Source organism: Panthera tigris, chromosome B3 (genome assembly GCF_018350195.1).
Source record: "Panthera tigris isolate Pti1 chromosome B3, P.tigris_Pti1_mat1.1, whole genome shotgun sequence".
Lineage (NCBI taxonomy): Eukaryota > Metazoa > Chordata > Mammalia > Carnivora > Felidae > Panthera > Panthera tigris.
In genome coordinates this window covers 73,256,699-73,282,006 of record NC_056665.1, presented here as the reverse complement: position 1 = coordinate 73,282,006, position 25,308 = coordinate 73,256,699, and the positions used below count along the sequence as shown (strand labels likewise).

Genomic DNA, 25,308 nt, shown 5'->3' with positions numbered 1-25,308 from the left:
GGGCTAAGACAGAGAGTTGACACCAAGAAGTTGGGGTGCTGCTAAAACAAATACCTAAAAATGTAGAAGTGGCTTTAGAACTGGGGCAGAGGCCAGAGATGCATGCTAGAAAAAGCAACATTGTTGCGAACGGACTGTTAAGATGGTTCTTGGGAAGGCTCAGCAGGAGAGAGCTGTATAGATCTCAATCTCTTTAAATTACCTAAGTGGTAAGGAACAGAATATGGATAGAAATATGGAGGGTAAAAGTCACCCTGACTAGGTCCCAGACAGAGATGAGGGACATGTTAATTGGAAACTGGAGGAAAAAAGAGATCCTTGATATAAAGTGACACAGAGCTTGGCTGAATTGTGTTTGTATCCTGGTGGTTGGTGGAAAGTAAAACTTGAGAGTGATATTTGGGGCTCAAATGTGGGGCTCAGGCTCACAACCCCAAGATCAAGAGTCGCATGCTCTGCGGATTGAGCCAGCCAGGTGACCCAGCTGGCTGAAGAAATTTCTATGCAAAGTGTTGAGGAAGCAGCCTGGTTTCCCTTGAATACTTATAGTAAAATGCAAGCAGAGAGAAATTATTTAAAGGTGGAATTGGTTTGTTTTGTTTTGTTTTTAATTTTAAACATTTATTTTTGAGAGACAGAGAGACACAAAGCATGAGTGGGGGAGGGGCAGAGAGAGAGGGAGACAGACTCTGAAGCAGGCTCCAGGCTCTGAACTGTCAGCACAGAGCCTGATGCTGGGCTCAAACCCACGAATTGTGAGATCATGACCTGAGCTGAAGTCGGACTCTTAATCAGCTGAGCCACCCAAGCACCCCTAAAGGTGGTATTGTTAATCAAAAAGGATGCAGAACCAAAAATTTGGAAAATTCTTATCACGATCTAATATTCTATATATCTTACTCATTTATCATGTTTATTGCCTGTTCCTCCCACAAGAATGTAAGTGCCATGGGCAGGGATCTATTTGTCTCCTGGTGTATCCCCAGTGCCAAAAATAATATCTGGCACAAAGTAGGTATTCAATAAATGTTTACTGAATGAATAAATCGATGATTGCCAGTCATAGGCATCACATAGTTGATGTCTTTTAATTCGCTCAACTACCCTTACAGTTATTAGCCCCATTTTACCTTATTTTTATTATTTTTACTTTTTAGCCACATTAAAAAAATTTTTAATGTTTTTATTTATTTTTGAGAGAGAGAGAGAGGGAGTGTGCACAAACGGAGTGGGGGCAGAGAGAGGGAAGCACCGAATCAGAAGCAGGGTCCAGGCTATGAGCTGTCAGCACACAGCTCGATGTGGGGCTCGAACCCTTGAACTGCGAGATTATGACCTGAACCGAAGTTGGCTTTTAACCCACTGAGCCACCCAGGTGCCCCTTTTTTAGCCCCATTTTAACGATGAGGAAATTGAAGCTCAAGAACATTACATCACTTGGGGCCACCCAACTAGTAAGTTGTGAAGACTGGATTCAAACTTGGGTTGTGTAACTCCAGAGCCCTTGTTACTGCCTCTCTATGTGCTGGAAGCTGTTTTAAAAGACTAATACAATGGGGGTGGCTGGCTGGCTCAGTAGGTGGAGGACGCAGCTCTTGACCTCCAGGTTGTGAGTTCAAGCCCCACGTTGAGTGTAGACATTACCTTAAAATAAAATCTTAAAAAAAAAAAGAGAAAGATTGATATAATGAATCAATCTATAGGAGGGTGTTAGGAATGATGAGGAGTCTCTAAGCCATGTCATATGATAAGCTGTTTAAGGAACTAGAAAGGCTTTTTGCCTAAAGAAAAGCTTAACTTGAGTGAGGGTTTGAATATATGAGAACTAGATCCAAATATGTGAAGAGCTATAGCATGGAACAAGAATTTGTTTGTTCTGAACAGTTGGAAGGGCAGAGGCAGGAATTAACAGAGCAAATAAAGTCAGTGTATTCCCTGCTTTTGAGGTACAGAAGCTGATGGTACAGGTAGGGTTGGTGCTGAGGGACAGATGTCCTGGGACTTCAGGGTTCCTTGGCAATGCTGTGATTCATGAATTTCAGGATGGCATAACTTCCCAGAAATCGAGGCCAAAGAAGCTTCTAGAAACAAATTATGTTCGATGCTAACATGAAGCCAAGACAGTGAAAACACAGAAAAGGCCTGGGCTGTGAAGAAAGAGATCAGGAGGGCCCTTTAAGGAGAAGTTTCAGCACTCAGTTTAGCAGCACATATGCTACAACTGGAACCATACAGAGAATATTACATGGCTCCTGTATAAAGATGACACATGGATTCATGCAGCATTCTGTATTTTTATTGTACACATAAAACTAATAGAACAATGTATGCTCATTAAACTTCAATTTTTTTTAATGCTCATTTTGTTTTTTAAAGTTTGTTTTATTTTGAGAGTAAGAGAGAGAGTGTGAGCAAGCAGGGGAGGGGCAGAGAGAGGGAGAGAGAGAATCCAAAGCAGGCTCTGCACTGTCCACACAGGGCTCAAATTCATGAACTGAACCATGAGATCATGACCTGAGCTGAAGTCAGGTGCTTAACCGACTAAGCTACCCAGGCGCCCCTAAACTTCAATTTTTTTTTTTTTCTTTTAAAGGAGAAGTTGCACTAAATGCCTGGGTTAGGCCACCTTCCCAGTTGGGTTAAAAAGAAATGACAGGTGAGGCGCCTGACTGGCTCAGTCAGAAGAACATGCCACTCTTGATCTTGGAGGTCATGAGATCGAACCCCATGTTGGGTAGAGATTACTTAAATGAATCATAAAAAAAAAAAAAAACTTTAAAAAGGGGTGCCTAGGTGGCTCAGTCGGTTAAGCGTCCAACTCTCTATTTTGGCTCAGGTCATGATCTCAAGGTTCATGAGTTTGAGCCCCAAGTCCACACTGACACTTCAGAGCCTGCTTGGGATTTGGGATTCTCTCTCTCTGCCCCTCCCCCATGCTCACTCTCTCAAAATAAATATATAAACTTTAAAAAAAAAACTAAAAAAAAAAAAAAAAAGACTGGTGAGGGAATGCAGACAGCTGTTGAAAAACCTTGGCTTGACAGAAAAGGGGGATATGAAGGAAATCATTCAAGACTGCAGCAGTATCCAGGAGAGAGCTTTTCAAGATGTGGAAACTTCTGTGTCTGAAGGGAGTGGGGATTAAAGATCCTGCCATATGGTTATAGGAGCAAGTTTCCTTGTGCTTTGGAAAGAATGAGATGCTAGTTTGGAGACACATCTCAGAGGTTTGAGAGGAACCTCAATCATGTCCATTTTGGGGATGTCTGGTATATTACAAAATTAAATGCTAAGATAAATGGTTTTAAAAAAAAGATAGATGGTTTTAGGAGTACCTGGGTAGCTCAGTCGGTTGAGCATCTGACTTCAGCTCAGGTCATAATCTCGCGGGTGAATTTGAGCCCCACATCAGGCTCACTGCTGTCAACCTGTCAGCACAGAGCCTGCTTTGGATCCCCTGTCCCCCTCTCTCTGCCTCTCCCTCACTTGCACTCTCTTAAAAATAAATGTTAAAAAAAGACAGATGGTTTTGAAAATACTTAGTATATTTTATTTATTTATTAAGATTTTATTTTTTAAGTAATCTCTACACTCAACATGGGGCTTGAACTTACAACCCTCAGATCAAGAGTCCAGTCTCTAGTGACTGAGCTAGGCAGCTGCCCCAATATTTAATGTATTTTAAATATTTCTATTTAACAATTTTTTATTTATTTATTTTTTTAGTTTATTTACTTTGAGAGAGAGTAAGAGACACAAAGCACAAACTGGGCACAGAGAGAGGAAAAGAGAGAGAATCCCAAGCAGGCCCAGTACTGCCAGCATGGAGCCTACCTGAGTCATGTCAGACGCCTAACCGACTGAGCCACCCAGGTGCCCCAACAAATGAAAACTCTTAGCACAAACAAAGCAATAATACAGTGATAGTCACCAAATGCCTACAGGCATTCATATATTTATATTTTATTTTATTTAAGGCATTAAAAAATGTTATTTGGTTAATCAGAGAGAGAGAAAGCAAGAATCCCAAGCAGGCTCTGCTCTGTCAGTGCAGAGCCCATCTGGGGGGGCGGGGTGGGGAAGGCATCTCATCAACCCTGGGATCATGACCTCAGCAGAAATCAAGAGTCGGAAGCTTAACCCACTGAACCACCCACGTGTCCCCAAGACATATTTTTTACGTTCAAAATTGAAGAGCCTTATAAATGTGAGACTGGGATTAAAGGCTCCTCCTGACCTTGGGATGAGGTTAGGAGGATGGGTGCAGGTTACAGGCACCCCAAGAGGCGTGTGGGCATGATTACCAAAGGGCCCAGAGAAGTGACACAGAAATGCCCACTCTTGGATAAAGGAATCACAGAGGCCGGCTTGCCTTGGCCCAAAGGAGTTGGGTCAAAGTATTCTGAGGTTTGAGCCTGGGAGACAGGCATCGGTGTTTGAGGCATCCACGGAGGGCAGCGTGCCAACTCGGAGAAGCTCCTAGAGGGCACCGAAGTGCCCCCTTACTTCCTCCTGCACCCCTTTCACTCCACCCCCTCTTCCTTCCCGGAGTTATTTGAGGGCTGCCCCCCCCCCCCCCCCCCCCCCCCCCCCCCCCCCCCCCCCCCCCGCCTCGCACAGGGACAGCTGAGGGAAACTCTGACTTCTTCCTCTCTGCAGCTGCAAGACTAAGGCCTGTCATCCTGTTGCACCCATAGTCCCACCCCTTTAAGTACAGGTGGCCTGGGTGGAAACGTGGAAAGGGGGAAGGAACGGGCTGGCAGTATCCTTGGCCCTTGTCGGGGGTGTGGGGCTGGGGGATGGTAGCTAGGCCCCCGCGGGTCTCAGGCGTGGTTTGCAGTGCCAACACCCAGCACAAGGGGGCGCTATCGCCCCACAAACCCTACCTGGCAGGTCTCTGCAGTGGAGGGGGTGTGGCCAACCGGAGAATGGGATGGGTGTTTTTCTGGGCCCCTTGTCCAGCTTTCCTCCACTCAGAATTTATAAGCAGTTTTGTGCAGGCAAGTAGTAGTGGGCTCTGGAGCACAGGCCGGTAGAGACTTTGGGGCACAATTGGCATGGATAATAGAGAGCGGTAGGGAAGAGAGACTTTGTGTGGACCCTTCAGGTCAGGGTCCCGATGCAGGCCGGACTGAGGATACAGTCCCAGGAATTGGTGTTTCCAGGGGCTCCTGGTGGCTCAGTCGGAAAAGCATGCAACTCTGGATCTTAGGGTCTTGAATTCAAGCCTCATGTTGGGTGTAGGGATTACTTAAATAAATAAAATTAAAAGAAAAAAAAATAATTCTATTTCCAGAAGAGCTGGGTTAACCCAGCCCAATACTGACCACCCCCAGATTGAAGTCAGGCTGTGAGGGACTCATGAGGAATCCGTAGAGACAAAGTAATTGTTTTGGAGTTGTGAATCCATTACCTTGATGTATTTTTCTTTCTTTTTTTTTTTTTTTTAACTTTCCAAAGAATGAGGAGAAATATATGGTAAAGTTCATAAAATGTAGTAAACTTAAACCTACAAAACAAACAAACAAACCTACAGCTCAATGACTTTGTAAGTTGTGTAACATAATACTTGTATAGATGTGTCTAGAGTGCTTACAGATTCACAGCTAGAGCCATTTACTTGTGTATAGGCACAACTTTCGTTGGCGATTTAAGCCAACAAACTTTTATTAGGGGGTGCTGGGTGCCTAGCACCCTCCTACTCCTTTGTAAGGAAGTGAGGACCGAACATGTTTGTCAGGTGGCTGTGATGGGGTCGGTATTATTATGAATCATAGTCATTCCCTGACCGAACTATCCCATCAGTGTCTTGGAGGGCGACGGCAGGCTGTGTGATCTACTTGGAGTGGCCATATTTTTGGAATCCAAAGTGGGATGAACTGTCTGCCATGTCTGAATATACTAACTCACAGAACTTTGGGAAGATATTATTGGATTCAGGATATACGGTCAGGGCGGCCACGCTCCTAGCACAGAGCCAGACACTGAGTGGCCAAGGAGAGCATTTTTGGGAATTGGTTTTGCTCTCTGGCCTGGTGCTACATGTCTCTGGAAGCTGAGCAAAGGGTGACGTCTTTGACCACAGGCTGGATCAAAATGAGCTGGAGCTTGTCGCGTGTGTGTGAATCCGCTAGGCCTTCGGAGGCATCAGTCTTTTCCCCTCCTTTGTGGTCATCCTGGCCTTGCCCCACCCAGAGCCTATCCTGCCCTAAATCGGGGAAGTGGCCCTATCGGGAAGTGAAGTGTGTGAGCAGGATGTGACCCAATGGTGAGGCAGCTCCCAGACCTGGTCTGGTCCCTGAGTCAATGAGCTACTTCAGGCACTCAAAGGAAGTCCTTCCGCCAATTCACTGCAGTGTAGACACCTCTTCTGTACCCTCTACTGCCCCTCCCCATCCAGGTGTGGGTCTTTGGGGGGCAGGAAGCTGGCCTCCTCCTCCTCTAAGCCACAAAGGGCACATTGGAGAAATAAGGCACTCTGGGGAAAGGGGGGAGCTGCTTTGGCATAGAGGCAGTGGAAGTTGCTCCCTTGGGATGTGGTGACAGCTCTACCCTCAGGTGCCCGATCCTGCTGTAGAGCCCCTGGGTCCACAACTGGTGAGGGACAGAGGAAGACAGAGGGGGCTGGGTCTGGCTGGGGAAGGCTGGCCTGGAAGGCACTCAGCCTTCGGCCGTGGGCCAGGGTGGAAAGTATGTGTGTGAGCTCATTTGGAAGGTGGCTTCTGGCCAGTCAGGCCTGCCTCCTTTCCAGGCCCCCATTGCCCAGCCCCCTTGAAGGCTGCCTCTGGGTCTCTCTGGTCTCCCAAAACTGTCTGAGGGAGTGAAGCAGAAACCCCCAGTTTAGGTGTACAGGAATTGGTCTCCTAAAGGAGGTGAATTCAGATTTGGGGGGTGGGTAAGAAAGGGGTACAGGGACTGCAGGACGATGGAGCAGCCTTGACTGGGGTTTCCCTGGGGACTCGGGGAATGGGAACTGTCCTCCCGGAGCCCTTGCCACGGCCGCTCACCACCACCATCCCTCCCCTAGCTGCTGCCATGCATCCCGCTCAGTCCCTCTGGCTTCTGAGTCCTTCCTGCTTCTTCCTTCCTTCCCTCAGAGTACCTGTTTCTGTCCCCCAAGAGGGAGGTGGTTACAGGCAAAGTGGATTCCTGAGGAAGAGCCCTATTCCCTATGCCAATGCTGCCATCCAGAAGAATAGGCATGCACACACATGCTGTCAGATCTCTAGAACACACACTACCACACAGACACCCAGCCACATGGGGTCCACCCTGGAAGGGACACCCAGAGAATGGTCAGAATCTACCTGTACAGAAAAAAAAAAAAAAAAAAAAAAAAGAATCAGAAAGACCTGGGTTTTAACTTTGGACTAATGAGCTGTGACCTTGAGGAAGTCTTCTCCGGGCCTCAGTTTCCAAACCCATAAAATGGGGGCAACATTAGTGCCTGTGTCATTGGGTGTTACGAGGACCTCAGCAATATTGGTGTTTTACCACCTCCCTTTAGCTGGAAAGGGAAGTAGGAGTCCAGAGGGGAAAGAGGACGGGGAAGTCTGTCAGAAGGGGGAGAAGGGGCCCCAGGGGAGGGACAGTGAAGGTCCAGCAGAGCTGACCCAGGGTTGTGTGTGGGGCATCACTCTACTCAGTCCTCTCTCCCCTAGAAGGCCCAGCTCCTCTTCGGTCTTCCCCTTCTCATGTCAGTGACCCAGTGCCTGGCTGGCAGCCTTGGAGGTGTGGGCCCAGCTGGTGGTGGGAGCCCTGGAGAAGGGAGTCTGTGGCTCCCCCCTCAAACGTGTGGGGGTGCAGTGGTGGGCAGAGCGCTGTCTCTCCTCAGCGCTTGCCCCCGGTCCAGTCTCCTCTGAGGCCGCTTCCCTGGGTTCTGCCCAAACCTCCTCACAGATTCCCCTTGGCTCTCGCCTGGCTGCTCTAGCTCACATGTGCTGCTTTCGAATAAAGGAACTTGGAACCTTAGAAACTGGGTCAGGCCCAACGGACAAAGCGGGGTAGGGCCAGTGAAAGCAGTGTTGTCAGGTCTATCAGGAGCCACAGGGCCCTCTGCTCTCCCTTCACCCTGCCTGACCCTGTGTGATCAGCAAGGCCCCTCCCGGGGTCTCTGGGTGGCCTCATGGGCTGGATCCCTCAGGCCCGGGGCACGTCAGAAGCACGGGACCTTGCCGGCCTCCACCCCACAATTCTCCCTGCTTATGAAGCCTCTTCCACCTCTTCCCCCTTTGTCTCTGGTCCTCCGTTCCCATCTCTCCCCCTTGGCTTCAGAGAGCATCTTGTGATTCCAGAATCAGGGCCAAACAATTTCCTCGTGATGGGGAAACCGCACTCCAGCCGTGGCAGCCCTAGGCTCCCCCTCCTCTTCCCTCTGGCAGTCCCCCCTCCCCAGGCTCCTCTACTGGCTCCAGCTGTGTTTTGCAGAACTCCCACTGGATAACATCTGTAATTGCCTCCAGATGCGGGCCACAAAAACACAAAGGGGCCATGAGCTCATCTTTGAGCTCCTTGCGACATGCACAGGCCCCCCACCCCCCAGAGAACCCCTGACTTTCTCGTGCCAGCTTCTCAGGGTCCCCATCCCCTCCTGTGAGGGTGGCAGGGTGGTGGTGTCCAAATCCGCTGAGACACACAGGCCGTGCCAAACAGCTGTTGGCAGGAGAGGTGTAGGAGGCCAGTCATAGGGTCAGGGTTCCTGGCTGGCAGAGAGGTGGGGTACCCCTTCTGCCAAAGCAATCACACCAACCAGCCCTGAAGAGCAGCTGGATGGAACCGCTGGTCTAGGTGGGGCCAGTGCTCTTGGAGGAAGGCTGTGGAGGGGGCCTGGGCTGGAGCCCGGGGAGGGCCGGGCTAAGGCAGGAAAGGAAGGGGAGGAAGAAAGAGGGCTGCTCCCCTTCAGCTGAGCTGACTCAGCAACTGAGCTATTCCTCCCTCCAGGCTGGTTTCGGAGGAAGGGAAGGGTGGGTGGACAGCCTGGGAACCCAGTCTGGGGCAGCAGTTTCGAAGAAACAAAGCCTTGTTATTCTTCCCTTCCAACCTGACCATCCTGCCTCTCCTGGTCAAGTGGGGTGAAACTCCTGTTTTGCCAGAGATAGGCTGCTCCTAGTAGGCCATGGGTTGCCTCTCTGTTCCTTCTGCTCCTGAGGCAGAGCCCCAGGCCTAGAAGAGGCTTAGATGCTGAGGGCTGGGGTAAAGGGCCTGCCTGAGGCTGAATGTCAAAGATCCTGGGAGTCCCTAGCAGCAAAAAGACAGGTCTGGGGAAATGGAGGGTCTGCGGCCAGATCACGTGACAGGGTAATGCAATTTAGGAAGATTTTCCGAGTGGCCTCAGCTTGACCACTTCCTCTTGCCCTTTGCAGCTCTGGGCCTCTAAAGTAACCTCTTGGCTAGGTTGGGAGAGAGCAGCTGGGCTCTGTGGACCACTTCTCTGCCCCAGTGGAGTATGTCCCACTTCCCAGCTACAGCCCTGAGTCCGTGTTGTCCACCAAGAATAAACATAGTCCTTTATGAAAAATTTTAAAACCCCACCTCACAGAAAACACCAGTTACGAGTGCCTTTTCCATTCATTTCTCTTTCTGAGAGAACGCAGCCACACAAAGAATGTGAAACACCATTTATTCTTTGTGGAAAGGTTGAACAAGGTCAAAAATGTCCTTAGAGGGCACTGACCCAGCCCCGCCCTGCAGGTTCCTGGGGTCGGATGCCTCTGCCCCCCCACCCCCACCCTTCCCATGCCCCTTGTTAACAAAAAGGAACGATTTGAAGGGAATTCATATATAATAATTATAATAAAAATATACATTAAACAAAACAAAAAACCCAAACAAGACAAATTTAGCCGAACTGCCAGCACCGTTCATCCCATGCTCCCCCCACCCCCCATAACCTCCCACCCCTGACGTCCCTCTCCTCTCACTGCCCCCACAGGGTCTCACTCTCCCAAGTCCCCGGTACCATGACCACCTGTAGTGGCCAAAGGAGACTTCAAATGTGTGGACTGGGTGGGGGAGAGGAGGCAGGACACCGGCAGGATGGGCTGAGGGGCAGGGGCATCAAGAAGTGAGGGGCTAACCTGACTGAGACTCACCCAGGCACCTGCCGTCTGAGGCCAGCTGAGGCTGCTGGCTGAGCGTTGCCAGCCCCTGGTCAGTCACCTCCCTAACTAGGTGGCCGCCATCATTAAGGTCCCAAGTCGCCAGTCCCTGGTTGTGTGTTGTCTCTGCTGCTTTCTCTGGGCTCCCCACCCTTCCCATACGTGTACTCTGGTTGGAGGAAGGGCACCAAAGTGGAGGAGGTGTGAGTAGGTGTGCCTCTCTCGGGCCCTTCCTGAGAGCTCCAATAAAACATGCCCTTCCCTGGGTACCACAGTCCACCTTGCCGTGTCCCTGCTGGCCTGGCCTGCCCGGCCCCTGGCCATCCACTCCCACTGCACCTCCCTGTTAGCCTTTTGGTCCTGTCTTGTCCCCTCTGACTGCTCTGTTCCTTGGTCCCTACCCCAGCTGCCTGCATTTGAGCAAGATTCTTTCTCTGTGGCCTTCAGGCTGACCCCCAGGGCTCCAGACAGTCTCTGTCCTTGGCCCCACACCACCCCGGTAGCTGCACCCCCTGGTCTCAGCTCCTCTAACCTTGACATCCCCGGCTGAAGCTAACATTTGTGGAGGTAGGGCCGTCAAGGGTTTCTACAGCCCCTTAATGGCTCAGGCTCCTTCTGGGGAAGTTCTTGGGGCCAGGCGCAGCAGAGGCAGATCTTTGCAGAGAGGACTGACTCTGAGCTTTCCTCCCAAGGTCTTAGGGTAGCTGTGCAGCCCCCACCCACTCCTACTCTCTCAGGGTCTCCCCCCACAGCAAAATTATATTCCTTTTAGCCAGAAAGAGTGGTAGGAAGCTGCCAACGGGCTGCGCCTGGGGGCTCGTGGGGCTGGAATGCCCAGAGCCTCATGAGGTCAGAGTTCAGAGGTTGAAGGTACATCAGGGGATGGAAAAGGAGCAGATGACCCCATTTGACCTTTGCCAGCGAGGTCCGAGGGTTCTGCCTTCAAGTGCAGAGCCAAGACATTCAGATGGGGCTGGACACACACCAAGCTACAGAGGCCCCCTGGGGGGGGCCAGGGGCTGGAAGGGGCGGCCCCTGATCAGCCCCCAGGGGACCCATCTAGGGAAGAAGCAACGCCAGGGTTGAGGTTGAGAGAGGCAGCCGTGGGACAGAAAAGAAGGGAAGTGGGGGGCAGGGTAGGGAGGGGGCTCGGGACAGGTGGGAGCAGCCCACCCACCACCACCTGCTGCCACTGGCCTTCAGGGGCAAAGTCCTCGTGGTAGGAGTGGGCGGGCGGCAGTGGGGGTCAGACCTTGTCCAGCAGGGAACGCTGGCAATAGAGCAGTCGTTTAGGGGTCCCATGGCGTCTGAAGAAGAAGACGGCGAGGCCCACAGCCAGCACCAAGAGCAGCAGCAGCACGGGCAGCACCACGGCGGCCGCGCTCACTGCCCCGCCACCCTCTTCGTCCACCTCGATGATGATCACCTCTGTCTCCTCCTCAGTTCCTTCATCTGGCCGGCCCCCCGATGAGGGGCAGCCCATCCAGTCCCGCAGGGCTGACTTGGGGTAGCCTGGCTCTACCTTCAGCTTCTGGTTGTTGAATTTCCAGTATTTGTTCCCCTTGTAGAAGTAAGTGAAGACTGCAGGGGTCAGCAAGAAGGTGGCAAGGAGAACAAGGGATGGGGGCAGCATCCAGAAGACCCACAGAGAGAAGAACAGAAGGAAAATCTGTGAGTGGAGTGACCCGGTTGAGCTAATCCCCAACCCTTTCTGAACATCGGGTTCCTCAGCTGTAAAAGGGGTAATTCTAGTGGCAGGCTGGCAGCATGGTGGTGATTAGGTATCCGATGTGCACAAAGCACTTTGCTCAGAGCCTGGCACACAGCAAGGGTTCTGCTGTTCTCATCATCACTGCTTTCTATGTGATACTGTCCATCTTTCCTCCTGTTCTTCCTTAACCCCCTGTCTTCATACCCCCCCCCGCCCCAGACACCCTCCCCGGCTTGCCGCTCACCTTCATCGCTGCCCATGAATGACCCTCTGGGAGACTCAGGGATTCCTTCCCAGACCTTGATGTTTTTGGGGTACTCGCTGTCCACTGCCCTGAGCTCTTCGTTGAAACGGTAGTACCTGGAGGAGAGGAGAGGAGGGGAAGCGGTCGGGCCCTGGGCATGTCCTTGGAGGGTAGCAGGGCCCAGGACTGAATTCACCAGTGAGCAAAGGGTGGCTATGGACAGGGTGCAGGACAGGGGTTTTGAGTAATGAGGGCCTGTGGCCGAAAGTGGCGGAAGGTGGGGGTGGATGGGAGGTCCCAGGCTGCAAGGAGCCACCAGTAGCCTTTAATGATAGTGCCTGGCAGCTGGGGTGGAGGCACGGCGCTGGGGGCAGGAGGCGCCAAATGACCAGGTCTGAAATGGTGACCCGGTCACTTCCCACTCACTCAGCACCTAATGGAGGCTGTCTGTTGCTAGGCAATAGCAGAGGCTCAGCCAGCAACGTCTCCAGGGAAACATCCCAGGGGTAAAGTGGGTCCTCCTGTAAGACTGAGAGAATCTGGTGGTGGTATCTGAGGAGAGAGGCCTTGGGTCAAGAGGATGGGGTCTCACTTGTTTCCCCGGAAGAAGTAGGTCTTTCCATTGGGCATCCAGAAGAGAGCAGCGTCAATTTTGTCAGTAGGCAGTCCTCGGCCCAGCTCCTTGATGTGCTTGGGGTAGCCAGGTTCCAGGGAAGCTTCGTCAAACACCCAGTGCTTGTCTCCTGGGGAGGAGAGAGAAGAGCACAATCAGGGTTCCACTTGGGCTCTTGCGGCTGTGGAGAAGTCGAGTGGAATCCACTCTTTCAGGGAGACTCTCCCCACACCCAGAGCACTAAGGTAGAATGCCTGGTTACCTTTGAAGAAGACAAACTTGCCATCCTTCCTCTCGTAGGCAGTGTTAATGGATGCAGGCAGGCCCCGCCAGAACTGGCCGATGGGCATGGGGTATCCATCCATCACCTGATTATTCCTCACCCTCCAGAACCAGCGCTCCTGGAAGGCGTCAAGGTGGGGACAGGGCGTTATGTCTTGTAGCTAGTCCTCTGGCTCAGTCCCCAAAGCTTCCCACTGCCTCAGCTCTAGTTCTTAGCCTTCCTGCTGCTGTTTCCACCCAGCCTGCTGGGCAAAGAGCCCCCTTGCCTCCCAAACCAGCCCACTTCTTCCTCTCACCTTGAAGACAAACATCTCCCCTCGGAGCACGGCCACGGTGTCAAAGTTCCCGTCACAGATGTTGGGCCCATAGGTGGGGTTTTTAGGCTTGTCAGGGACAGAGGGCCTGGAGGTAGTCCTGGGTTGAGGGGGCATCTTGGTGGGAAACCCTGACTCACTTCCTGGTGTAGAGAACATGAAAGGCACTTTAGACTTTGTGACAGGGGAGAGGAAAGAACAGATATATGGGCAGACGATACCATTGCAAAGGTGTGGGTGGACCTTTAGAGGAGGCTGAAGCAATCAGCTGGGGCAGGACAGAAAAGGTGGGATCAAAGGTGAGAGAGGAATAAAATATATAGAAGAAATAGGGGTGCCTGGGTGGCTCAGTAGGTTAAGCAGCTGACTTCGCTCAGGTCATGATCTCATGGTTTGTGAGTTCGAGCCCCGTGTCAGGCTCTGTGCTGACAGCTTGGAGCCTGGAGCCTGCTTCAGATTCTGTGTCTCCCTCTTTCTCTGTCCCTCCCCTGCTCATGCTCTGTCTCTCTTTCTCAAAACTAGACACTGAAAACAATTTAAACAGGAGGGAGAAGGAGCACATGTAGGCATACATTACTCACCATACAGTTGCTGGATGCCCCGGCGGTCGTCATCGGGCAGCACGAAGTTCTCTGTGTCCATCCACTGGTAAAAGGGTGCCATGATGGCCGAGGGATCGTTGGAATGTTCAAGGCCCAGGGCGTGGCCCAGTTCGTGCACAGCCACCAGAAAGATGTCATTCCCTGGAGGGATGGGGATGATTATGAGGGCAGCCTGGGCCCCTTCCCTCAGACTCTCTGCTTTCCCACCAGAGGCTTCATTTTGATACCCGAGGCTGGGCCTGTTATGTTTTCCACCCAAAAAGCCACCAAGCCAGTCAGCGATCTGTTCTGGTTGGAGGTGAGAGAGTGCTCTGGGGCCAGATACCAATACCAGGAAGATGTGTATTAAGGGGAGCTGAGGTCCTATCTGGGCCCCAGTTTCTCCCAGGAGTTGGAGGTGCCATTTGCCTAGAAAAGTGGGAAGTCTTTGACTGGGAAGTCAATGATTGGGTGAGAGAAGGGACCAGATGTAAATAGCTCAAAATAAGATCCCTGCTTTCACTGGAAGTCAGACTAGGAGATGTTTGTAGCCCAGAGACTGTGGGGTTTGAGGTTTTGGGAGGAGGCGGGAGACCCCCCATGAAAACAATCACTGACTCTCCCCAGAATAAATGAGTCCCAGGGCTACCTCGCTCACCATTCAGATCCTCATTCCTGACAGTCCAGGGCTCGGCAGAGTCAAAGTGGGTGTCCCCTCCAATGTTGGGGCCTGGGAAATAAGCATGTGCCAGGAAGCCACCTTCGCCATCGAAAGGTGTGCTGTCACCATGGAAGCCCTCAGCGAAGAAGATCATGATGTCGGCCTGCTTCTCATGGCCCTCTCGGATATAGGCATAGGGTACCTCTCGAAAACGGAGTGGTGTGGCACTCTCCCACACGCGGAATGCCTTGCGAATGGCCTCGAATGTGGCATGCTCTCCCACCTTGGGGGTGTAATTCTGGATGCTGAGGTCCAGCCGCACGGGGAGAGGATGGGAGTGTGTTAGGATAACAAAGGATAAAATTCTCCCTCCTTGCACTTTCCCAGGTTTGCCTGAACCGCCCAGCCACCTCTGCTGACCTGGCTCTTCCTGCTGCCTCACGATGCTTCAGCCCCAAGAACTGAGGGCTCAAGGGACCCACAGGCTTTGGTTTTCTGGCCCTGGGATGTACCCCCGCCCCCCAGGCTGCACCTTTCTCCAGGATTAAAGCCCCTTTCCTCCCCACTCCCGAGGACGCTTCACAGGAACAGAGGTGAGTAGGACAGGAGTCCTCACAGTCTGTAAGTACAGTTGACAGGAAGGGCAACTCTGATGGGAGAAAGGCAAGTTGCCTGTTGGACTCACCAAAAAGTGATCTCATTATGCTGCCATTTGAGGCCCTGGATGGCATAGCGTTTCCTTCGAACATTGGCCTTGATCTCCGCTCCAAACTTATCGGGAACACCACAGCGGGGGCGCCTCATGGCCCTGGGGTGTGAGATTGCAGTCAGGATAGTGTATGAAAGAGAAAGGTCTTCAGAGTGGGGGAGTGTCTGGCCTCAGGGTCAGTGTGGGAAAGGGCCAAGGTTATGAGGTCAGGGTGGATAAGAGAGGGTCTAAAAAAAAAAAAAAAGTGGGAGTATAGGGTGGGCGGAGGCAGGGTCGGGTGGGGATGGGGGGGAGACTGTAGGGCATGGGGGAGGAGAAGGGATGCAAGGGCCAGAGACCAGGGGAGAGAAGGAGCACATGTAGGCATATGTTACTCAGGGTCAGCGTGCGGGGTTGAGGTAGGGGGCAGGAGTCAGGTAGCAACCTCTCTGTGCTCTGTGGGTGCTGGGCAGAATTCCTGCCGGGGCCTAGCACTTACTTCATGGTGTCTGCATCAGCCTTGCCCGTCACTCGCAGACCGTAGAACCTCTGCATGGCAGCGATAGCAGCTGAGAGGGACTGGGGTGAGCGCTGTGTGTGTGTTCGCAGATCCCCCGGGGGCAGGTAGCCATACTGCTGCAGCCAGGCCTGTAGGGAAAGAAACGTGGCTTAGAGCATCCCCACTTGGCCCAAGGGGAGACTCTACCCCCTCACGGTGTCTGGCATGCACCCTTGGCTTAGGAGGAAAGGGCAACGAGCTCCCAGCCTGGCTCTGGCAGTGGGGCTGGAGGAATTCCCAGGTTGGACCTGAACTCTGGCCCAGGCCCCAGTAGGACTTGCCTTCTTGGGGCTGTGGGCTCAAACAGGGTAGGGAGCCACAGCTCTGGACTTTGGCTGTGAACTCTCTTGAGAATGGGAACCCAGATGGCTCGTCTTCTCAGAGCTGAGATTCCTCCAGCACTTTCCTCCTCCGTGTCAGTGTTCTTGTAAATATAGCATGTCCTACCTGATGGGTTGTGCCCCTGATGGGTGGAGGTGGGGAGGCTGAGGGGGCTCTATTTTGGTCCTGGCATGAGACCCTCTTGGGACAGGGATGCCATGCTTCCAGGACCCTCACAGCTGAGATCTTTTTGGAAAGGTGAGCAGAAAAGGAGCTAGGGCTGAGGCTGGCTGCTGAGAGGGGGAAGCCGGGACATTTGGAGGTGTTGGGGGTGTGATCCAGCCACTGAGCCAGGATCCTGCCACTGTTCCCATCCGAGCATCTGACCTAGGGCATGGGACCTAAAGGCCCTTATTTAAGGTTCTCAGTACGGGCAGTGGGAGATGGGGGAGGTGGTAGAGACTCGGTGACTGTATTTTACTTAAGGTATGTTGTGAATTGTTCATAATATAAAGGCTGGCATGCTGCCTTAAAATAAAGTTAGGTTTTTGGTGTTTGACTGAAAGGTATGCAAACTACAAAGCCCTGCTGACGGGGGTGGGGGTGGGGGGGGTGGGGGGGGGTGGAAAGTCAGCCTTTATTGTAAGAACAATGGAGTATTTTCCTAAAGCCTGAAAAGTAAAATAAGCCAAGGTGTATATGGAATATGAAAATGCTGGGATTCTCTAGGGGAGATACTACTCTGGTCCCAGTTCCAGCTTTGCCTTCTTAAGGAGTCCAGAGGGGGCCTGCACATTGCCTGGGATGGAATCTGGGAGTGCAGAGGGGTGGAGTCTGCTGTTGGGCACCACATCCCTTATCCCAGGTTGTCAGGATGGATCTTCATGTGGCCCTTCACCTCTGGGCCCAGCCCGGGAAGTGGAGCAGTGCTCCTGCATTGGGGCTGGGGGTGATTCAGGAGCAGCTGACTGGAGACATGTGCCCGCAGGGGCAAGAATTGCAACAGGGTTCTGGGAAGTGATCCCCCAAGGCTGATGGGAGTTAGGGCCCAAGATGTAAACAACCCAGCCTTTCCCCAGCCAACAGGCCTGGCCTGAATAACCTTAGCACCACCCGGCTCTGAGAGCCCCTCCTCAGGGGTAGAGGAGGGAGCAAAGTTTAACCTCTGCTCTACCACAGGGGAGCAGAGCAGGGTGCTCCAGAACCCGGCTACTCTCCCCACAAGCTGTAGGCTTGCTTGCCCTGACCTGCGCTGGCTGATGCCACAGCTAGTGCCCGTGGGAGGTTGCAATGGCCTGTGCCCAAGTATGCAGGAAACTCCCTTTGCCCTTGGCCTCACCTGTAGGGTACACACACCCCAGGCTTATGACCCCGGGTGGGGGAGCCACTACTTCAGCTTTGGAGAAGCTTGGGAGTGGCCTACTCCTGGAGCTGGCAGTCAGGAGGACTGAAGTCAGGCCCCCTCAACCCTCAGGGAGCAAAGCTGAGGGGAATTCTGCTAGGGCAGAATGACAGAATAGAGGGTGGCAGAGAGGTGGAGAGAATCCACATCTAGGAGCGGTGGGATCAATCCCTCTCCCCTGTGAGTCTTTCAAGAAAGTAGGCAGGTCTAAATATTCACACCCACAAAGTCCCCCCCCCCCCCACCATGCGCAAGAGAGAAAAATGGAGACTTAGGCAAGAAAGGGACTTCCCTGGAGTCAAAGAGAGCTGCAAAGCCTGGAAAGGAAGTGCCCCCATCCCTCTCCTCCCAGGCCTAGGCTCTGAGCAAAGCAAGAACCACAGAGAAGACTAGGAGGTGAGGTTGGAACCACAGAAGAGAGGACTCTTGTGTCTGCGGCTGGGTGGGGGAAGGGCCAAGTGCCAGACAGGCCACGAGGAGGAGAGGGCTGTCCTGGAGCTGGTGCAGGACTCTGGAGGCCTGGTGGGAGGGACCCGGCTGGCTGAGGCCTCTCCACCCGAGCTCGCCCTCTAGATTGGCCTGGAGAGGGAGCAACTACGTTAGGTCAAAAAACTCAGTTGGCTGGCTTTGTCTCGAAAACTGAGTGGTCTGAGTATTCCCCTAGGGGAAAACTCAACAGAACCCCTCCCACCTCTGGCCTAGGAGTCCTGCAGAAGGTGGGTAGGTGGGTGGGTGGATGAGGGGAACTCTGGCTCTCAGGAAGGCCCTGGATCAGAGCCTCTGGGCCTGTTCCTCCCTCCGTGGCCCAGAAGCAAATGGTGGTTCTGGCACTGGGACTGCCCATGACCCACTTAAAACAGAGCCAGGGCTGCTGCCCCTCCCCTAGGGGGGCCTAGTGGGGCAGGGGAGGGAAGGCAGGGCAGGCAAAGTTGGCAGGGGACAGCCCCTAGATGTCCAGACTCCTTTTGTTAGGGGCTCTCCTTGCAGACCTCCGATGAAGACTCCAGGCCTGGAGAGAGGATGCCTCCTCCAGCAGGACCCTGTCAGGCTGGGCCCCACAGCAGATTCGCACTCTCCTTGGCCACCCCCTCCCCAGGGCCACGCTTTTCTTTTTAGCCTCGGATCCCTTCGGGACAGAGAGAGTGTGTTCTTTCTGGATACGTTTCCTCCGGGGGTGGGTCCAGGGCCAGGACCAGGAGGGAGGAAGCCAAGTCCAGATCCCCTCCCCCTTCTGGGGCCCTTCCCGGCCCCTCCCGACCGCACCCAGGCCCTGCCGGGCTGAGTGGGTTGGGATGGCCCAAAATAAGAAGCTGATCAAATTCGTCTCCCACCTTCACCCCAAAATGAGAGAGAGAGAGAAAGAAAGAGGAAAAACCTCCCCAGACAACTCCCACGCGGCTTCCTCCCGGGCCGGTGGGCCAGAGTCTGGGAAAGAGTTGGGGGGGGGGGCGTCGCCGGAGGCGGTAGAGACCCTGCGGGGTGCCCTGGGCCTGGCCCTCTCACCCTACTCCCCGGTGCGTTGCCCTCAGTCTCCCTGCAATTAACACAGAAAAGCAATTAACAAAAGCAACAAAAAGAGCCTAAAGGCCTCGCTGGAGGCGGGTGGTGTGAGTGGGGGTAGAGGCAGGAGGCGGCTGCTCGGCCGGCCGAGCCCCTGGCTCACAAGGAGAGCTTTGTGTGTACGGAAACGCGGCCAGGGCGCCAGCTCCGCGACCCTCGACGCCAGGGCTCCGGGCCGGGGACACAGAGGGGTCCGCTCAGGGAGGCGGGGTGGGTCGGGGGCCGGGGCCGCCAGGCCGTCCAGCCCTGACCCCAACTGGCGGCGCCTGCATCCACGGAGGGCCGGGACCGCCCGGGAGGCGCTCAGCGTGGGGGGCCCGGAGCCGCGGCGCCGTCCACTCGAGCCTCCCTGGCAGCCCCAGCGCCGGCGGGCGCGGGCGGGAGAGCGCTGGAGGGTTGGAAAGTTGAAGAAACAACGATCTCGCGCACATGACAAGGAACCAGGGCAGCGCTGGGTCTGAGCCGAGTTCAAGTATTTACCAGGCTCCCTCCTGGTTCCGGAGCTGAACTCACAGCCCGGCAGAACCGGGAGGGTTGGGGTGGGCCCCGCTGTAAAGCTCTTCCCAGGAAAGGGCTGGGGAAGAAAGTTGGCGGCGGGTCGGGGGTTGGTTGGGGGGAAGCAGAAGTTGGATCGACTTGGAAGTTTGGAGATGAGCAGGGAAAGGAAGGGAGGGGGTTCCTGCGGGTCGGAGGGCCAGAGACCTCCGGCGCCCTGCTCTCCGAGCGGGGGAGACCTGGGAGACCCCCGGCTCGCCTCCCCGGCGGGCGCGACTCCCGGCAGGACTGGAGGAGCTCACTTACTTCGGGGCTGAAGCTGCTTTGGGCCGAGCTGAGGGAGGCGAGCGCGGTGGCGAGCGTGAGCAGGGGGAGTAGCAGACCGCCGGCGGGCCGTGGGGCAGGAGACATGGTCCGCGACTGTCCCGGCCGCCAGCCGTGCGGGCTCCGCGGTGGGGCCCAAGCCCTGGGGTCGTGCCGCCACTCCCTTAGGGCGCCTTTGTCTTCGGTGGGCGCTGAGTTTGGATTCCTAGGCCGTTGTCCGCTTGGAGATGAGGGGATTGCTCTTGAAAGCGCCTGTTTGCTCGTCCCCTCTTTTCTGTTTTTTGATCTTTCTTCTGCTTAGTCTGCGAACTGGATCCGCGAGCCCTCTCTCACTCTCTCCTCTGGTCCCTCCCTTCTCCCACAGCCTCTCCGCCCCCGCCCCAATGCCCTCCTTTCCCGGTGCGGACGTGGTTGTTTCAGCCTGAATCCAATTACAGCCAAGAGCCGGGTAAAAAAAACCCCTATGTTGCCTTTCTGTGGTGGAGGCTGCCATCTGCAGGGGTTGAGGCCACAGCTAAGGACGGGGGTCTGGGGGGGGGGGGGGGGAACCCAGCGGACGGGATGTGGGAGACTTTCTCCCCCTAAGCATATTTTGGGTGGCTTGAGTCCTCTGGTATTCAGCATTTGTCTCACCTCAGAGTGGGAAGTACTGGGAAGCCCAGTGGTTGGCGCAAACGAGTTCAGAGTCTAGGATGACGGTGGTGAAGGTCTTCCATGTCCACCACACCTGGGTTGGGGGTTTGTCCGCTGAGACCTGTGGCTCAACCAAATTGAAACTTTTGCCCCTGGATCTTGACAACCACCTCCATCCCTCTCCTGCTGCAAACATGCAACGGTAATACAATCCACCCACCCACCAACAAATTGCACAACCACATTGGGTCTGGGGGTTCTTATGGAAAGACAAATGCACTCCCTTAATTATCATCATTTGCAATCTGGCTGCTCCTTAAATTAGAGCAGGCTGGGGAGGAAAGAGGTACAAGGCCATGGAATGTGGGGAAAGGCAAATCAAATTTAGGGAAACTGTTAGACCAGAGAGATTGGGAATTAGGACTTTGGGGTTTAGCTCCCCCTCTACACTGGAAAAAGGCAGTTCCCTGAAGACTAAAGTCTTCAGGGACTGACTAAACTGATAACAAAATGTGGAGGGATGCGGGAGAAGGGGAGGGCACGCTGAAGCGGATAGTGGGGGAGAGAGACAGATAAGAGGTTGAGTTAGATCTGGAAAAGCAGCACAACAGAAGCAGGAAAAGTGTGGGAGACAGAAAACTCGACCATCAGCGAAATCTAAGATCCCAGAATTGCATTGGTCAGCGAGAGAGGAAGGAGGTTGTGGGGGGAAGAAGGGAGGGAAAGAAAGCAAGGAATAAAGGACGCTGGACAGAAATTAGGTCAGGTAGGAAGCTCCAGAAATTCTAGAGATCCAGGAACAAGTTTGTGGCAGGATAACGGAAGAAAAGCCCAGTGCTCTGTATTGTAACTGGAGCAAAGGTCCTTTTCCCCCAGAATCCGTGATCAATTAAATGAAAGCTTTCCCTGGGTCCCGGACAGCTAACAGGTTTGTGGGAGATATATGATGGGTATTAGATACCTATGCCATGGTGACTGTTTGGGGGCTGAGCACCTACCTCCAGGGCTCCCCTACACAAAGTGCGGTTGGGAGGTACAGGCCTCTCTCTAACCAACCTCTGGAACTTCGCCAGAACCAAAGAAACCTCAGAATCCAACTCTTTAGCAGAACATGCGACACCCAAGTCTGGTTCTTCCCATGTCAGTGTTCCCAGTGGGGGTATCCTCTTGGGCCATGTATCTGAAGCTTAGGAAAACTGACACCAGTTGCTTGCCAAGAAATGGACCTCAGCCAGAAAGCCTTTTTCATCAAAACATTTATTAAATGAGTAACTGCACACAGCCTGAGCTGTGTATGGGCTGTCAAAGGCTTGAGTGCCTAGCTAACACCAGGAAAACTGCTGCCCCTTTTTCATAGCAGTTCGCAGAGCAGCTACTGTTCATAGTTGGGCCAGTCCTATGGCTCGTGAAGGAGGGAAGCATCCCAGAGCAAGGTTCCACTGAACTGGAACAGAGCCAGTGATGAGGGCACTAAGCCAACTCTTCCAGGCAGTGATCTTACAGGCTGTTCTTTCTGGTGTCCAAGCTCTTGTGCCGGGAAGACAGATGGGGAACGTGAAGGCTCTCTTCTGACCGGGATGAGGCATGTAGGTGATAGAGAAGAAAGCCAGAGAGAGGCTGGGAAAGGGAGACAAGTATTGCTTTTTATTGACTTGGTAGTGGGTTCTGCAGTAGAGCCCCTTTGGGTTTAAGAGCGTTTTTCTGTTTCCTTTCTTCTTCCTGCAACTTCTGCTGCCTGAGCTGCCATGCCTGTAAGCCAGCATCCATTTCCTGTGACAGCAGTACAACTCGTCTCTGAAACAGACAGGAAAACAGGGTGGATAACATCTGGGGCTTGGGCTCTGCACATATATCCTTTCACTCACAGATCAAAGGCAAAAGTTTCAGCTGGAAAATGACACTGTTGAGTGGGGAGGGGGACCAGGTCCTGGGTTGGGAAGTAGGAAGGAGAATGTGTAGCAGAATGTCTACCACTGGTTCCCACCCTCGGAGTGCTCACTCCATTCCCCCCTCCTCAAAGCACTGTAAAAACCTTGAGCTGTTAAAACCTCGGTATAGGGGGTACGAGTTAGCTTATGTGTCAGTACAGCTCAAAACAAATTAAAATGTAAAGTTTTTTCCCTCCCAGTAGTTGCCCTGGCTTGGGCTCTAGCCACTCACTGCAAACTTCTCCCTTTGGGCTTTTCTTCGAAGCTGGCCTTTCATTGGAGGCGCAGGGCGGCCATCTGCAGAAAAAAAGACGAGTATTAGAGATGGCTGACAGCACCTTGTGAAGGCACTGTGACAGGGACAAGGGAAGAACCAGTCTCTAGTTCCTCTCTTCCACTTTCACACCTGTGATGGCTTAGTTCTCCAAAACCCATCCCTCAGTGTCAAGGGTAAGATATGCCAAGAATAAGCTCTGAGACACACTCCTACTCGATTTCACTTACCCCTCATTGTCCTGGAATTCAAGGTCCTTTGAAGTGCTGAATCTCATTTTAGCTTTAGAAACCCCCCACTCAAGCAATCTGATCACCGTTCCACTCTCCATGAATCTTTGCTGAATCCCATCTCACTCCATAATGAAATACCTTCTTTTCCTTTCCTTTCAGCCCAGTTCTCATCCTTAGCGCCCCCCCCCCCAAGCCCTATCTGTCCCAGAAACCATTCTTTAACCTTTTCAACTCTGTCAAATCTCTTTATGAAAGAAGTGCATATTGGTTATTTATTATTCATCTATTTGCCTTGGGACATTTATTGTACTATTGCTTTTTTTGTTTGTTTGTTGTTGTTGTGTTTTGTTTTGGCCTTATGTGGCACTTCAGATCCTCTTGGAAAGGGGTAGAGCACTGAACTATTATTAATTTTTAAAGATGTCATGCCGTTTTCCCAGCCAGACTTTCATGGATTGCATCCCTAGATTTCACTGTAGTGCAGGGTAGGCACACAACCACATAATCAAAATTCTATAAATATCTGCTGACTTGGTGAAAAGATGCAATATCTGACCTGAAGTAGTTAATAATGGAGCTGAAGAAAAAGGACACTTACTTTCTACAGAGTAAGAAGCAAACAGTGAAAAGTCTGCCCAAAAGTTTTGTGGAAACTGAGAGATACAATTAAGTAACATGTCCAAGACTACAAGTTAGCAAGTAAAGAACCTGAATTAAGACTCAATTCCAGAGTCTTTCCAATATTCCATACTACTTCTGGGAGGTGCTAGGCTTCCTACAGTAAATAACGAGCAGAAAAACCTTCACCATCCTCTTCAAGATCATACTCCTATAGAATCCAATAGGGTATCAGTATTCAGGTCTCTGTGCTGTTGAACGGTGCCTGGCTCCTGCTCAGTTCTAGTCCTAGCTTTGCTCTTACCTAGCTGTTTGATCACGTGAACTCTGAGGCCTCAGTTTTCCCACCTGTAAACTGAAGTCCCATATAGGGAATGGGGAATGGCTTCAACTTTTCTAACATCCCTCCCTTCTAGGTTTAATATCTATTTTTTCCTTCTTTCTTTCCTTTTCCTTCCTTCCTTCCTTTTTTTTCAAGGGAAGAAATTTTTCTGAAGGGAGCCCGCCATCCTCAGTCTTCACCCTTCTACCCCTCTCTTCTGAGATGTTCATTTAGGCAGCCTTTCAAAGAGTTCTCCCTGCATCTGGTAGCAAATTCTCAACAATGTACTCACCACGTAGAATGGTGGGTCTTTCTACCTTTTTAAAAATCGTCGCCCCTGAGAAACGTAAAGATCTTGTCACTCCCTCCCCCGGGGCGCCCCAAGTTAGAATTATCTTCTCACCCCACAAGATCCTGTCTAGCTGCACTTTCTATAGGCATAATTTAAAATACAAAGTACTCAGGCTGCTTCTCCCCAACTCCAAATATAAAGTTCAATACTATGTTCACTCACACACATCCCCGCCTTAACCCCCTTGTCCCTCCCACCCTCAGTCCAGGGACGTTCCATCTCGGCGAAACTCTCTTAGGGACAGTTAACTGTCAGATCAGCGCTCACCCGCGTAAGACCAGTCTGGGAGCTCCGTAAGGGGCCCGTAGCCAGAGGGGTTAGCAGCCAGGCCCTGCCTGGGTGGAGAAAAACATTCCGGTGAGGATTCAGCCCACCTTCTGGCACCCCAGGACCCCCTTAAACCAGTAACTCACTGGAGTCGCCACTGACTGCCCGCCCGAGCCGCCACGCTACTGTGCAGCTTCCGGACACCTGCTGGGAAAACAGGGCAGAGTTGGGAGAGACGCCGTGCACTCGACTCAGGGGTCCTAGCCCTGCCCCCGCGGGCCCCTGAGCCCACCGACTCCACACCCACTTACTCAAAAGCAGGGTACCTAAAGCAGCCATGCTGAAGTCGCGGAGCCGGAAGTGGGCGTGACCCCGGTGTCACGCGCTACGCCGCATGGGAAGTCGGAAGCCGCCATCTTGAATCTGGTTCTCAATCACGGGCCCCGCCATCTTGGGCCATTGTACGGAAGAGCGGGAGAAAACTGCGGCCCTAGTATTTAAGCGACAGTGGTTGGTCTGCGTATGAATCGTCAGTACTGGTTACATCCTCAGTGGAAGTCGTGTCCTAGACTGAATCGTTCTGAGCTGCTCCAGCGATCTCTGCGCAGCGGTGTCTAGTCCTTTGAAATTTATGTCATTATCTTAGAGGAGTTCCCTTATTCTGTCTTCTGCATCACTGTAACATGTTTTTCCTCAGCCTAGGTGTCAAATCTAGAATGAATCGGAAAATTTGGGTCTCCGTCCTTATTTATTCAACACAGTTGAAGAGCTTATGTGGCAAGCATTGTACTAAGTGCTGGGGATTCTGCAAAACAGACGTCATCACTAT

General features: G+C 52.8%; 2 protein-coding genes and 1 non-coding gene across 12 annotated transcripts; 1 reads left to right on the top strand and 2 right to left on the bottom strand.

The window, feature by feature from the left end:
- Positions 1-2,191: 2,191 nt before the first annotated feature.
- Positions 2,192-2,297, top strand: LOC122239825. Its single transcript, XR_006219210.1, has one exon. It is a non-coding gene; the product is annotated as a U6 spliceosomal RNA (small nuclear RNA).
- Positions 2,298-9,602: 7,305 nt separating this feature from the next.
- On the bottom strand, positions 9,603-20,243 carry MMP14 (matrix metallopeptidase 14). Its single transcript, XM_042989364.1, has 10 exons — positions 19,835-20,243; positions 15,691-15,839; positions 15,189-15,311; positions 14,501-14,808; positions 13,843-14,004; positions 13,244-13,404; positions 12,928-13,066; positions 12,645-12,795; positions 12,053-12,168; positions 9,603-11,678 (listed from the first exon to the last, which is right to left on the bottom strand). Exons 1-10 carry the CDS (start codon positions 19,937-19,939, stop codon positions 11,344-11,346), a joined length of 1,749 nt encoding a protein of 582 aa, XP_042845298.1. The 5' UTR covers positions 19,940-20,243; the 3' UTR covers positions 9,603-11,343.
- A 1,480-nt stretch (positions 20,244-21,723) lies between these two features.
- MRPL52 (mitochondrial ribosomal protein L52) lies at positions 21,724-24,840 on the bottom strand. 10 transcript variants are annotated; one of them, XM_007097954.3, is made up of 5 exons: positions 24,791-24,840; positions 24,626-24,686; positions 24,480-24,547; positions 22,646-22,710; positions 21,724-22,279 (listed from the first exon to the last, which is right to left on the bottom strand). In XM_007097954.3, exons 1-5 carry the CDS (start codon positions 24,816-24,818, stop codon positions 22,130-22,132), a joined length of 372 nt encoding a protein of 123 aa, XP_007098016.1. In that variant the 5' UTR covers positions 24,819-24,840; the 3' UTR covers positions 21,724-22,129. The 10 variants fall into 10 exon arrangements, with proteins under 10 accessions (XP_007098016.1, XP_007098017.1, XP_015400172.1 ...); XM_007097955.3 differs by having other exon boundaries at positions 24,626-24,683; positions 24,791-24,832; XM_015544686.2 differs by having other exon boundaries at positions 24,806-24,825.
- Positions 24,841-25,308: the final 468 nt, after the last annotated feature.

What these genes read in the sequence shown, in the direction of transcription:
- MRPL52 (XM_007097954.3), bottom strand. Translation starts at nt 24,818, where the DNA reads ATGGCTGCTTTAGGTACCCTGCTTTTGA. An exon ending in TTTAGGTACCCTGCTTTTGA is followed by an intron (nt 24,687 to 24,790) that starts GTAAGTGGGTGT and finishes CTGTTTTCCCAG; the next exon opens with CAGGTGTCCGGAAGCTGCAC. An exon ending in GGCAGTCAGTGGCGACTCCA is followed by an intron (nt 24,548 to 24,625) that starts GTGAGTTACTGG and finishes TTCTCCACCCAG; the next exon opens with GCAGGGCCTGGCTGCTAACC.
- MMP14 (XM_042989364.1), bottom strand. Translation starts at nt 19,939, where the DNA reads ATGTCTCCTGCCCCACGGCCCGCCGGCGGTCTGCTACTCCCCCTGCTC. An exon ending in AAAGCAGCTTCAGCCCCGAA is followed by an intron (nt 15,840 to 19,834) that starts GTAAGTGAGCTC and finishes CTTTCCCTACAG; the next exon opens with GCCTGGCTGCAGCAGTATGG. An exon ending in CATAATGAGATCACTTTTTG is followed by an intron (nt 14,809 to 15,188) that starts GTGAGTCCAACA and finishes GCTGGACCTCAG; the next exon opens with CATCCAGAATTACACCCCCA.